Source organism: Myotis davidii, unplaced genomic scaffold (genome assembly GCF_000327345.1).
Source record: "Myotis davidii unplaced genomic scaffold, ASM32734v1 scaffold266, whole genome shotgun sequence".
Lineage (NCBI taxonomy): Eukaryota > Metazoa > Chordata > Mammalia > Chiroptera > Vespertilionidae > Myotis > Myotis davidii.
The window spans coordinates 5,331,564-5,344,899 of record NW_006300032.1 but is presented as its reverse complement, the minus strand read 5'-3'; the positions used below and the strand labels follow the sequence as shown (position 1 = coordinate 5,344,899).

Genomic DNA, 13,336 nt, shown 5'->3' with positions numbered 1-13,336 from the left:
TCTACAGGCCTGTTTGCATGTGGTTCTCAGCTAGCTCCAGCTTCACCTCCATTTACTCTTACCATTCATTAGATGTTGACTTAAATCTCTTTTTTCAAAGTTGATTTAAAAAAAAAAACTATAGAAGACAGAAATCAGATACTTTACACAACTTGTTTCTCGTAAAAAGAAATCTTAGAATGCATGCATTGCCTTTGTATTTAAAACATGCTTGCCAAAAACCATATCTGTTGCATTCTCTGTACCCAGTCCCCACAAATCAGTGGTGTTATTTCTGACTTCAAGAAACCACAAGCCTGACAAGCAAAGGCTTAAAACATCGTGGCACCTGTTGTGTAATTAGAGAGAAGATCAAGTTGAGTTTGGTGTCTCCAAAGAATTCTATCCATCCTGCTGTTCCCACCTCCTCAGAGGGTTGGCCTTTGTCCAGACTTGTCATCATAGGTCCAAGGTGGCTGCCACAGCCTCATGCGTAAGATTCACTCACAACCAGATTCAAAGGCAAGAGACAATGGAAGAAGGCTTAGGGCAAGACTTCTTTCCTTTTACCAGGAAAGGAAATTTCCAGAAGCACCTGGAAGATGATGAAGTTCAGAACACATTGCTCCAAAATATGGTATCTTGGCATATTGCATATTTTCAGCTGAAGGAGTTTAAGAAGCAGGAGGGTCCCTCTGGCCTTCCCCTGACTCTTCCCCCTGAAGCAGGTCATAAAGGGTATCATCTCACACCTGTCAGAATGGCTATCATCAACATATCTACAAATGACAAATGCTGGCGAGGATGAGGAGAAAAAGGAACCCTCGTGCACTGCTGGTGGGAATGCAAACTGGTGCAGCCACTGTGGAGAACAGTATGGAGTTTCCTCAAAAAACTAAAAATGGAACTCCCATTTGACCCAGTGATCCCACTTCTAGGAATATATCCCAAGTAACCAGAAACACCAATCAGAAAGGATATATGCATCCCTATGTTCATAGTAGCACAATTTACAATAGAAGATTTGGAGAAACAGCCTAAGTGCACATCAGCAGATGAGTGGATTAAAAACTGTGGTGCATGCACTTGAACAGATTCTCAAACTACATCGGGAAAGCCGGGGAGGGTTGATGGGCAGGATGGGGGGTGGGGTAAGAGATCAACCACAGGACTTGTATGCATGCAGATAAGCATAGCGATGGATGTGGACAAAGTGGGTGAGGGTGAGGGCAGGATTGGGGGGACGAGAGGACATTGGGAGGATAAGGACACATTTGTAATATCTTAATCAATAAAGGGTAAAAAAAAAAAAAAAAACCCTGTGAGAAGTGCCCTCCCTATACTAGAGACAAGGAATGATCTTATCTCCAAAAAGAAGCCAAGAGGAATCCAAACAAACTGGTCTTGTTAAATTTTTCCCAGTTTACTACATGTATCTCATATTCCCTCACCTCTCATATTTCTACACCAAACCTGGCATAAAAATACTCGGGTTCAACAATTTCCATGGGTCTCCATTTCCTTGTGAAGACTCTCATTATCTCGTGAAACTTGTATTAAAGAAACTTGGTTGCTTTTCTCCCATTAATCTGTCTTTGTCAGTTTAATCTTCAGATCCAGCGTGAGACCCTAAAAGGATTGAGGAAAACATTTTTTCTTCCCCTACAAAGTCACCCCAATACAGGGGGGAAAAAACCCCTGTGAGAAGTGCCCAGAATCTCATTAACCAGAATCAGTGGGATCTGTGGTCAAACTTAGCTGCAAGAGAGACCAAGAAGTGAGTATCTGACTCTTTTAGCTCCCAGGTAGGAAAGGTAGAAAACCAGAAGGTAGTTTCAACAGCTGTTAGGCTGGCAGTTTCTGACCTCATTCTAGCTGCCCAGCTGCAGCTGTAAGCTTCTCTTAGACCTGGAGGAGCAATTGCTGTGCACAGTTACTAGCCAAATTTCTGACATTTGGAAGTTGTTTTTCTGGTATGATTCCATTGGACTCAGAAAGAAATTTTTTGGAGGATTCCCTGACTGTGAATAGGGGACATTATCCCTGCATTATTTAAAGCAGACTATAGGTCCTTTGCTTGTCAAAAATAGCACATGAAAAACTACAACTTCTAGAATGCACATTCCAGTGGCTCCTCGAGGCTTTGCCCCTTCTTACACTGATTTCACGTCCCAAAATGCAACGAACACTGTCTTTCCCATCTAGCCCAAAGTTGCTGGAATCTTAGAAATTGTAATCCCTGAAGAGATATAGAAAGAGAAATAATAATGACAAGACAGGATGAGAAGAATTGCATTGTGGACCAAAACTTCCCTCTGAAGAAGTGTTTCTAAGGGGCTATGAAACATCTCTTTCTCTAGTTGGTGAAAATTCTTTCAACGAGGGATACACAGTGAGAGTCTGGAAATCTAAAATTTTACAGCCCCATTTTATTTTATTTATTTTTTAAATACATTTTTATTGATTTCAGAGAGGAAGGAAGAGGGAGAGAGAGATGGAAACATCAATGATGAGGGAGAATCATTGATCGGCTGCCTCCTGCACACCCCACACTGTGGATCGAGCTCACAACCTGGGCATGTGCATTGAGCAGGAATCAAACCGTGACCTCCTGGTTCACAGGTCGACACTCAACCACTGAGCCATGCCAGCCAGGCTAGTGCCCTATTTTATATTTACCTCCATGCTTGCATTTTATTTAGGGTTAAGTCCGAACTCGGAGCTCTGATAGATCCAAGCATACATATTTTATCTGGGAACTTGTAATCTGATAGAAAAAGACACGTTACACGTAAAATTAGGAAACTAGCTAAACTAGAACACAATAAAGTTCTGAAATGAGTGTACCTGGTCAGGTCACAGAACAGAGCAGGAGGTAAAGACATCAATGCTGGGTGGTTGGTCAAGTGAATAAAACCCTAGCTTGGATTTAGGGTACTGAGGTTCAGATTTCGGAGCTACCTGGAGCAAGTCACTTTGCTTCTCTTCAGGAGGCACCTGGGCATAATGGTGAAGGAACAGTCTGGAATCAGGGCACCTGATTAGTTTCCAGCTAGTCCTTGATGTGTCTCTTAACGTTTCTGTTCCTCTGTGTCCTCATTCCTAAAATAAAGGTGATGCTATTACCTACTTCATGAAGTTGTTATGAGAATAAATGAGATAGGAGAGATCCAGTTCATGGCTGTTGCTCTCTCTGTCTCAGTTTCCTTACCTGTGAAATGGGGGCAATATTATCTCCATGGATTATTGTAAAGATAAGAAGTGAAAATATTAATGGAAGTTCTTGGCTCACAATCTTCAACAAAGATTTGTGTAGTCTAAACGTTGGGGTAAAATCTATAACAGGGAACTAAAACTTTGAAATAGTCTCTCTTACTGATAGCAAAGAAAGTAAAATGATACTTGTATCCAGCATAACAATTACGCCTTTTTATAAATCCTTGAATTCCTTTGTTTTTGGCAATACCTCCGTAAGTGGGCCTATAACATGGGACATTTTACTTGTGATGTTGTCTTGGGGTTTCTGCAGTTTTGTTTCCCAATGGAAATAAAACATTTTTTTTTTTAGCTTGGGAATGTTCTCTCACTGTAAAAATTAATTCTAATTGCAACTTTCACCCTATTCTTATAAAGCCTTGCACACCTGAGGTGAGGTAGCATTGCAGGCAGGTTACTAAGTCAGCATTGCACACAGCTCCTGACTTCAACTTCCACAAAGTGTGGCAACAGGTGTGTGCAGGAGCACACCATTTTGGATAAAATAATACAGACATAGGTAACACTCCCAGAGCCTAGCAATGCCAGGCAGACGGAGTCAGACGTGTTTCTAAGAAACAAGTGTTTCCAGGGCAACAAAATGTAACAGTTTACAGGTAAATTACATTTGATTTACTTAAGGAAAAACACATTCCTACAAGTTACATAAAAAAGATTGCATTTTTCTCCCTGATATTTTGGCAGAACAGTATAAAGTGAGTCATTGTTGAAAAAGAATGAAACCTCCTAAAATTAGAATAACATGATAAGTTACCTTAGTCTTATTATTACTTCTACTTACATTGTATAAACAATTAGTATATCACTAAGACATAGCCAGTTATCACATGCATAAATGAGTGTGCTGTGACATAAGAAGGAAAATAATACCATTGAGCCCAAATAAAGTAGAAAAAACCACGAATATATGATTTACTGTAAAGATAATATATTTGAGCCAAAGTTTCAGCTGGGAAGCATTAGGGGTGGGAGAGGGATTCAGGTTTTGTGCCGTTAGCTATTATTGGATACTTTTTGAGGGAAGATAGGACGGGAAATAATTCTTATGTGGTCTTTGGTCTGAGGGGTAAAAGGGTTTGGTACCCCCAAAGTATGCCTTTTGGAATATTGATTGTTTTAGGCTGGTTATTTTTTAGAAAAGAAAGACTCAGAGGGGAAAATCATTGACCTTCTTCTAACTGCCTAGTAAGATTTAGAGAGAGGACCTGACCCAGGAAGAGAGCTACCACATAGCCAACTACAGTTTAATATGAACTAGGTGTGATAGAGAGGAACCTAGCAAGGCCCCTTTTGATCAGTCTTCTCTGTGTCCCACAGTTAAATGTGGCCCAGCAAACATTTATTTACCAAACATTTGCTTTTCATCTGCATATGAATGACCTTCCTGCCCTAAGATGTCCCAAACCACAAGATCCCTCTCCCTCCTTAGTGGAAGATGGCATATAAGCCTTAACTGTCTCATCTGTCTTCCTGTCTCATATTCCTTTGGGGCCCCTGTATGTACATATGTAATAAGTGTGGTCATTTTCTCCTGTTCATGTGTTTCCTGTTAATTTATTAGTCCAGCCAGAACTTAGAAAGGTAAGAGGCAAATTTATTTTTCTGCCCCCACTGGTCAAATAGTTCCTTGCGAACAAGCCCATTCCGACGTTTCCTTTCTCGTCACCATGACTTGGTGTCCTTTCACATGGCTTTCATTCCCTTATTTTATCCAATAACTCATCCTCTTGGGGAAGACTGTTTATGAGCAACAACACTGAAATTGGGAGCTCAGACTCCTCTCAATTTAAGGATCTTATAGAACCAGTTCTTGCTCATAAAATCTGAGTAAATAGCTGCTTAGGCTCTGAGAAGCCCAAGTTAATTGCACTCTAATGGAGGTCTGGAGCTCTCAGAACTCTTTCAACCCTGAAGCTAAATAGCACTTGGGTTCCTCTTGTTGAGAAAATGCTATCTACAAAACCAGATCTAAGAGCTAACTATTCTTGGACAAAAAATATAAACCTGCACAGCTACAGCAATTAAAAATTGCATTTTTAAACCAGCTGATGTACCTTTGATATCTACCTGTAAATGGAAATTTCCCCAGGCAGCTCCAGGGTGGAGTCATTGTACTTTGAATTCTGTTCTTACCAGCTTCTATAAGATCTAGACCTCTCGAAAGTACTCCCTGGAGAATTCACAAAAAATATGCTCCCATTAAGGTCCTATCAGCGACCAGAGGGCATGTTCCTGGGATCTCTAGGCCTCAGCTCCTGCTGGCAATCTTACTGATAGAAGCGTAAGGTTTAAAATAATCAACAGCTGGCACAGGGCACTGACCTATCAGAGGAGACACTCACTGTAAAAGCAGCTCATGCACACGGGTGTCTGCCAGCTCCTTTCAGTCAATCCAGGGCAGCGGCACTGCTTGGCGGCTCCTTGGCCTGCCTTTGTCCGGGTTTTCCAGGACCTGCCACCACAGGTTCCCTCTAATGTGTGTGTTTGCTGCTGCTGCTGCTGTGACAGCCAAGAGGTGGTCTGTGCCAAGTGGCAACCTCTCTGCCCTTCTTGATGACATGATCTTAAAGGGAACAACAGCTCTTTAAGATCTGGGTGAGCCAGCGCACTCTCCCTCCTGAGAGCCACCTGTGTTCTTCCCCCTCCCCCCTTCTTCCCCCACAGGCATGCATCTTCTAAACACTAAGGAGGCTTGCAACCAGGGCAGCAGTGGGCAGCGGCAGTTCATCCCAGAAGCCATAGGCCAAGTGGACCCCATGCCCAATGGACTGGTGGACTACAGCTGGGAACACAAGCTAAGCTAGCCTGATGCTGGACTGGAGTGTGCAAACATGGAACAGAAACTGTGGGCAAGGGCTTTAACCCAGCTCTGCTAAGGACACAGCTGGACCTCTTTGCTGGTTGGACGGAGGGAGAGGGGACCTCAGAAACTCAGGTATTCAATTCCATGCAAATCAATTCCACTCATTCTCACAAAAAAGGGCGGGGGGAGATCTGGGTGAGCCTGGAACAGCTCTCACCATGTTTGTTTAGGGCTTCTCCCTTCCTAGATCTTGGAGAAGCCAGGTGCCCAGGCTTTGCAGTCATCAAAAGCCTCAAGCTTAGAGCTTTGATGTGATTTCCAAGTGAGGTTAAATGTACAGTGTCAGAAAGATAAGTGACTGAAGTGGAAGGGGAGGTGGCTGTCTGTAAATCTGGTGGTATTTCCACACAAAAGAATCTGTAAGTCCTCTAAATTCACATGTCCATAAATCCTGTCACGTCCTTGGGAATGTCTAGCTACACACAACAATTTGCTGTTATTGCGATCAGACATTTATTTGTTAAATATAGGTTTTTAAAACACAATATTTTTTTTTGGTAGATGTTCTTTATTGATTAAGAAACTTCTACTTTTTGCCTTTTTTTTCACTGAGAGATTTTTAAATTAAACTTAATTCAGTAACATTGGCTGGCATGATCATATAGGTTTCAGGTGTGGATTTCTATGTTATAAGATCTATATTTTGTACCATGAAAAACATCATAATTTTTGCCATGGGTTTTGCCACTTCACTTTTTAATTTATGGAAAGCCTGGAAAATTAGGAGTGGCCCCGACCTGGGTTCCCAAAGTGACTGGTCTATTGATAGTATTGCTTCTCTCACACCTAAAGCTTTGTTATTAGGTCAAGCTGGTTGGCCTGACTCTCTCTTCCCTGGGGATAAGTTTGTTCCCCAAAGTCTCCTCAGTCTTTCTTACAAGTAGGCTTTCCCTGGGGCTGCCCAAGGAAGCCTGAGAAAGCTGGGCCTGACTGAATTCAAGAGGCCAGTTAAGCTAAATCTGGGAGCCCAATACTCAGTAGGGGCACAGCACATATGCCCCAACCAAAGAAATGGGGCCTGACTAACCAGAGTAGTGATGGACCTGTGGTTTGCTCAGTGTGACCCCCAGCCAGGAGCCTGCCTGCTCAGGGCTACCAGGAAGGGGAGGGGGCAGTGAGGAAGCCAGGACACAGGGCCTTCCTTTCCCCACCTCCCTCTTTCCATGAGGCGGGCCATGGTTACCTATCTAATGTACTGACCACTACTCAGCTTCCATTCATAAAAAGTTCAGTTTTAAACATATTTGAAAATGCCTTAGAGCAGTGGTTCTCAACCTTGGTTGCACATTAGAAGGTTGAGAACCACTGCCTTAGAGTATTTACCTGATTAGCCAAGTGCTGTGGTCGGCAAACCACGGCTTTCGAGCCACATGCAGCTCTTTGGCCCTTTGAGTGTGGCCACGAAGTTTTAATCGCACTGTATGTGCGTGCCCGCACGTGGTTTTTTGTGGAAGAGCCACACTCAAGGGGCCACAGTTTGCCGACCACTGGCCAAGTGTGCATTTATTAAATCTCAGCCTGTGGTATCTGGGATTTAGAAGGGTCTTAGCATGAAGTACAGCCCTGTCTGCTGGATCAGTGAGTCCAGTTCTAGGGATACAGGCTCTGATGTGTCAGCACTGGACCTGCAGTGCTGAGAACTGCACCCACGCAGTGAATATCGCTCTTGGCTTCTGACCTTCAGGGTAGATCCCAGGAGAAAAAGCAGTGCTGGGGAGTGGGGGGATAGGGGGGTAAAGAGGGGCTTAAGGAAACCTTCACCCTCGCCTGGTGTTTGAATCATGAAATTAGAAGACCCAGCTTCTGAGATGGAGAAACAGGCATTAGGCCTAGGCCAGAGGTGGCCGGAGTCAGCTTTGCACCGGCCACTGCATGTACTTGGGCCAACCACACATCTGGCCTCATGTCCTGCTTGGGTGGGATGCTGCAGAAGGCCATGTCTCTGACTTCACCTATATCTGTTGTTGGCTCTAAGCACTAGGATTTCAGACTGAGCTCAACCCTGCCCTATAAAGTCAGTTATAACGTGTCTATGAACACTGAACAATTGACTAAACATGTACCCACTTTGTGTCATAGACTTTTGAAAATGAATTTTAGTTCATTAGCTTCTAGTCATTGAAATAAAGCATTCTTTCCAGCTCAAGCGGGGTTGGTCAAGGAAGAACTGCCAACACCTTTCATTATGTGTAACAGCATTAAGGGGTGCAGTCACAGAGCTTAGGACTTCTGTTGTGTTTCACTTTTCAGTATCTTGTCCTGGACTGTATAACTCAGAGAAAAACTGACTACCTTCAAATGCAGGAATAGTATGATCATTAGTAAGCATATTTTAAATACTCTGAAGGAAACTGTGGAAGTTTAAAAATATAAAGAAGTCGAAAGAAATATTTGCCAAATATTATTTCATGAAGCCTCAACATCTTCATCAAACAAACTAAAATATAATCCCAATAGCCAACATTAAGTAACTTGTCAAAAGCACAGAGCGAGTCTGTACTACACATTCATTATATACGTATGGATGTATAATTGCCTTTGGGTACCAGGAGATGTTCACAACTTAGAAAGAAATTACAAAAGTAATAATAAGAGGTTTGGATTTATCTAAATATAAACCATATACAGCACAAGTCAAAGCTGTATTAATTTCAACTTCTAGGGAAACATTTAGGCTTCCTCTTCTACATAATAAAAGATAATTTATAGTATTTATTCATTTTTCATTGCTTTTCAAAAATAAACAGTTGCACTTTAAATTATTTTTGTGCATGTATTCAACCTTTGCAAATATACACGCATCTTACCTCATTTAACCTATTCAGAGTCCACTGTGCTTTCAAAGCCATATCAAAATTAAATAGTCAATTTTAAATGGTTACAGTGGAGGTCTCTCCAGGCAAAATTTTCTTTTCATCTTCTGTGTGTCATCATTATCACCTTTTTGTTGATGTCCCAGCCTCAGCTTGCCCTTCAGCTCAATCTTGCAGAAGTTCAGAGAGAACTTTGTAACTCTTTCTCTTTACCACCAAACACAAGTTTCCCTTGCCTGCCCTTAGACTCCAGCCAGAGAACACACTTAGAGAAAGCCTTGCTTAAGAGAGGACTGGGCCATTGAAAGTTGACCTCAAATATTATTCATTTTTTACTAGAAATGGGAAATCAAGAGAAGGCTGAGCAGGGGGCAGGACAAGGAAGGACAGCTTCTCAGCCCCCAGAAGGTGCTGCTCTGTGCCTCCGTGAGAGAGGTCTTGGATTGAACTCCAAGAGCAGACAAGCCCACAATGCAAACGTAAGTATGTAGAGCCATTCCAAGGTGAATGCTTTTTGTATCACTTGGTGTTTTGGATTATTCATGAAATCTCAATGTATGGCCTGGGGGTGTATTTTGTGGTTAGGGGGAGCAGATCTGAGGAAAGCAATAGGAAGGGGAGAATTATTTCTGTTTGGCTTCATTTCAAATACATTTGTCTATTCTTTTGAGAACAAACTGAATGAATAGGAAGAGGCAGCTACAAGTATGCAATGTGTGTGTGGGAGTTGTACATGTGGAAGTGAAGAAAAGTGTTATCTTTGGGTAGCAAAGATAACTGAAATGATTTAAAACTTCTGCCAATTTCACCTCCAGGAGAAAACATACTAAACCTCAGTCCAAACGGCTGGGTTTAAAGAAAGCAGGAGCAAGGCGGCAGGGGTGTTAGGCTCCGAATAGAATACAGCTCTAATTCATTACAAACAGATGCTGGGACCTTACAAACCAAGTTGTGTTCATCGATTATGTAACTAATAACTTCGTGGAGCCTACTTAAAGTGCTGATTTAAAAATGTCCCCTTGTTACAGATGTCCATTTGTGACAACAAATGAGAAAACGTGTGTGTGCCCTTGTGTGGGTGCCTGTGTGTTGACACGTGACTACCTGGTCAACCACCCCAAAATGAAAAAAGATTTACGCCTTAGGTTGTCCGCACCATCGGTGGGACCCAGCCCAGCAATTCGTGGAACTTCGATTGTCACATTGTACCTCCTTGTCACTCCTTCCACCAGATTCTGTCCCCTTCTCTCCGCGCACTGGTGGCGCCCTTGCCTTGTGCATTATAGTCCATGGCTCAAAATCACACACACACACACACACACACACACGGAGATGCGAGTTCAGCCCGGCTGCCTCACTTTACCTCTGGCCCGGGGAGGATGCCGGCCGCTGGCTCTGTCGCAGCCATCCGTCTCGGCCGGGCTCTCCTTGGGGTGCAGCAGACTGGGGCCCTCGGTGCTCTCAACAGGTCCCATGGCAGAAGCTACAGCCCTTCCCTCCGCACCGCACCGCCGCGGCCGCCCCCCGCGACAGCAGTGGTCACTCGCCCCATGGTCGCATGCTCAAGAGGGTGAAAAAAAACTTCGGGCAAAGCCGATGTGATCTGTGACCAACTTTGTTTCTATTTCCGAAGGCTTTGCCCTTTTCGGTGACACAGGCTGTTGCTATTCCAAGCAGCCTATCACAGGCCGTGGGCGGGCCATGTCTCCCCGCCCTGTGTTCGCCTTCGGAGGCAGAGCGGGGCGCCAGGGGTTAAAAGGCTGGGGGAGAAAGGGGGGTCGGGCACCGCGTCGGGCCCTTAGCGAGGGGCAGCGCTTGCTGCCTGCACCTTGGCAAAGACGCGCAGATTCAAACGCGGGCTGAGAGCGAGGGCCCAGAACGCTCACAGATGGTATCAGTTAGTCTCGCAGAGAGAGGAGCGCTGTATGCCAACACACACCAGAAGGGGAAGCGTGTCCATTTTCCAGCAAGAATGCTGTGATTCCAAGAGTCATGACACTTACCAGTGTACACAAAGCATGAAACGTCTTAATTGTTTCAACCTGATTTTACTCTAGGTGAATGCCTTATGGACGCTCCCTCTCCAGAGCCTGTCAGACAAATCAAGGCCCGAGACCAGGCATTCATGCACTCAGAATGCATAGATTATTTGGACTTCTTAGCCCCTGGGATGAGAGCAAAGTCATCCAGTTTACTCGTGCACAGTTGTCTTTAAGAGAAGAACCAACCCGGAGTCTGCCAGGTTGTGTGAGACTGACTGTTGGAGGAGGGTGTTTCCCACTCAGAGAGGCCAGAGTAAATGCCCACGTGTGGGTGTGATGGTCCTATAATCTGAAACACGATCAGGCCTGGGGAAAGAGGACGTTCTCCTGAGTTGTGAGTATATTTATAGAAAATGTCTAACAGAGTTTTAGGATAGTTTGCCTTCAGCTACATAGTCACGAATCGTATTTATTGAAAAATCTTGAGCAGAAATCAGAATTGTTTTAGAAAACCATTAGGAGTGAAAACTAAAATTTATGGAGCACCTTTTAGGTGCCAGAAATTGTGATTAGGGTCTGAACTCAAATGATTTTTTTGAGAAAAATGTGTGAGGCAGACACCCACATCACACAAGGGTCAAGGCCAAGTAACTTGCCTGAAGCCTCCCAACTAGTCAGTGGCAGAGCTGAGGCCATGAAGCCAGGTGGCCCAATGCTCTAACTTTTCTATATCCTACATTCCCAGCCTTGTCTGTCTCTGATTTTCTTGGATTCCTTCACTTTCAGCCCATCTTGACCTTAAGAAGATGCCATGAAATATGGTTTCTAGGCATTCCTCTGGACAAATTTATGCTGGTAGAGGCAGAAGCTAACTCACACAGGACTCACTTTCAGTATTTTGGCTGGATCCTGACATAGCTCTAAATGAATATATCACCTGTACATTTCCTTTGCTCTTTACTAGATATTTTCATATCTTTCTTATCCTTCAGGGAATCGGGTAATAAATAGAAACAAACTTGTAATAACTCAACTAGTATTTATTATGCACCTATTGTTTGTCTGCTAATAGTGCTGAAAAATGGAAGTCTCCAAACATAGCTCAGTCCCCTCCTGATGAAGGAGTAGTTCAGAATCCCACAGATCAGCTTGTCCCCACCAAAAAAAAAAAAAAAAAAAAAAATGTGTAATGCAATGATGCCTTAGATTTTATTTGTGCCCAGAATGTGTGGCCATTGTAGGAGCAGCAGTTTTTATCTGTGAGACACATATTTCTCACCAGCTCTCCATATTTTCTTGGCTTTAGTCTTCCTTCTGTTCAGAACTAATGACCTCAGCTGGGGGACATGTTCTTACAATGAATCAGTGGTATAATTGTTTTTTGTAAAATTCCAGCTCTGTGTCTCCAGCAGCTTTTTGGCACCGTGGAAGTGTTGGGGTGTTTGCTGTAGTCTTTGGCTAGGCAAAAGATAAACCTAATTCCAGAATCCTTACAATGGCTGAAAGCAATTCAACAGTTCTCACTTTGCTATCTGTAGCCCGACTGTACAGGAACTCCTAAGGCATGAGCCAACAAGAAATCAAAAGGACTAAGCAAACAAAGCGACGGGCCACAATGCCTCCTGGTGCACCAATTCTGTTGACATTCCTTTGTTAGCCTGACTTGGGCCACTGGCTATCCCAATCTCTGTTCTGTGCTGACTTTACTCTCTTAACTCACAGAAAAGTTTAGGGAGGGAATTATTTTTACCCAGCCTAGAGCAGAATAGTCTCCTGCCTAAATCTGCTTAAGAACCTTGTATTGCCCCAACCCAGTCTTTTGCACACTTACAATGTATTTATTATAGTTACATGCAATGATTTTATTAAATCTACCTGACTTGCTAGTTAGTAAGATTCATCATTGCATGGGCTATGTGTATTTGATGTATTATGATATTCCAAGTGCCTTGCACAGAGTAAATACTCAGTAAGTATTTGTTGGCTAAAAAATTGACCCCTATGAATCCAACTAACTTTATCATTACCAGGATGTAAACCCCAGGACAACAGGCACACATCTGTCTTGTGCACTCACCCATCTTGGTATCTCCACCTCTGAGAACAATACCAGGCATGTAGTAGAAACCTCAATATATATCTAAGTAAACGAGCACTCACAATGTGAGTCAAATAACTATTTATTTATTTTTTAATATCAAAACCTATATGAGGATTACTTATAATGCTTGGTCCATTCTCTCTCTCCTCCCTGTCAATCACTTTAAATTAAGTGTCAACACAGGCTGTCCCTCCTCCATGGAGTTTGAGCCACTACCATCATTGAAAGCTGTTCCTCCACTCAAGTGATGTATAATCAGCAGATAGTTCATCCCCCGTGGCCTCATTAATTTCGATACATACCATTTTAGACCACTGGCTCA

The 13,336-nt window shown here is 43.2% G+C and overlaps 1 protein-coding gene across 1 annotated transcript in view; it reads right to left on the bottom strand.

Moving 5' to 3' along the window:
* Nucleotides 1-10,583, bottom strand: part of SLC2A12 (solute carrier family 2 (facilitated glucose transporter), member 12) — a 46,826-nt gene extending 36,243 nt beyond the window's left edge. The window contains 1 exon segment of the mRNA XM_006776213.2: nt 10,295-10,583. Within this exon segment, the coding sequence (XP_006776276.1) occupies nt 10,295-10,406 (112 nt within the window). The 5' untranslated portion in view covers nt 10,407-10,583.
* Nucleotides 10,584-13,336: the final 2,753 nt, after the last annotated feature.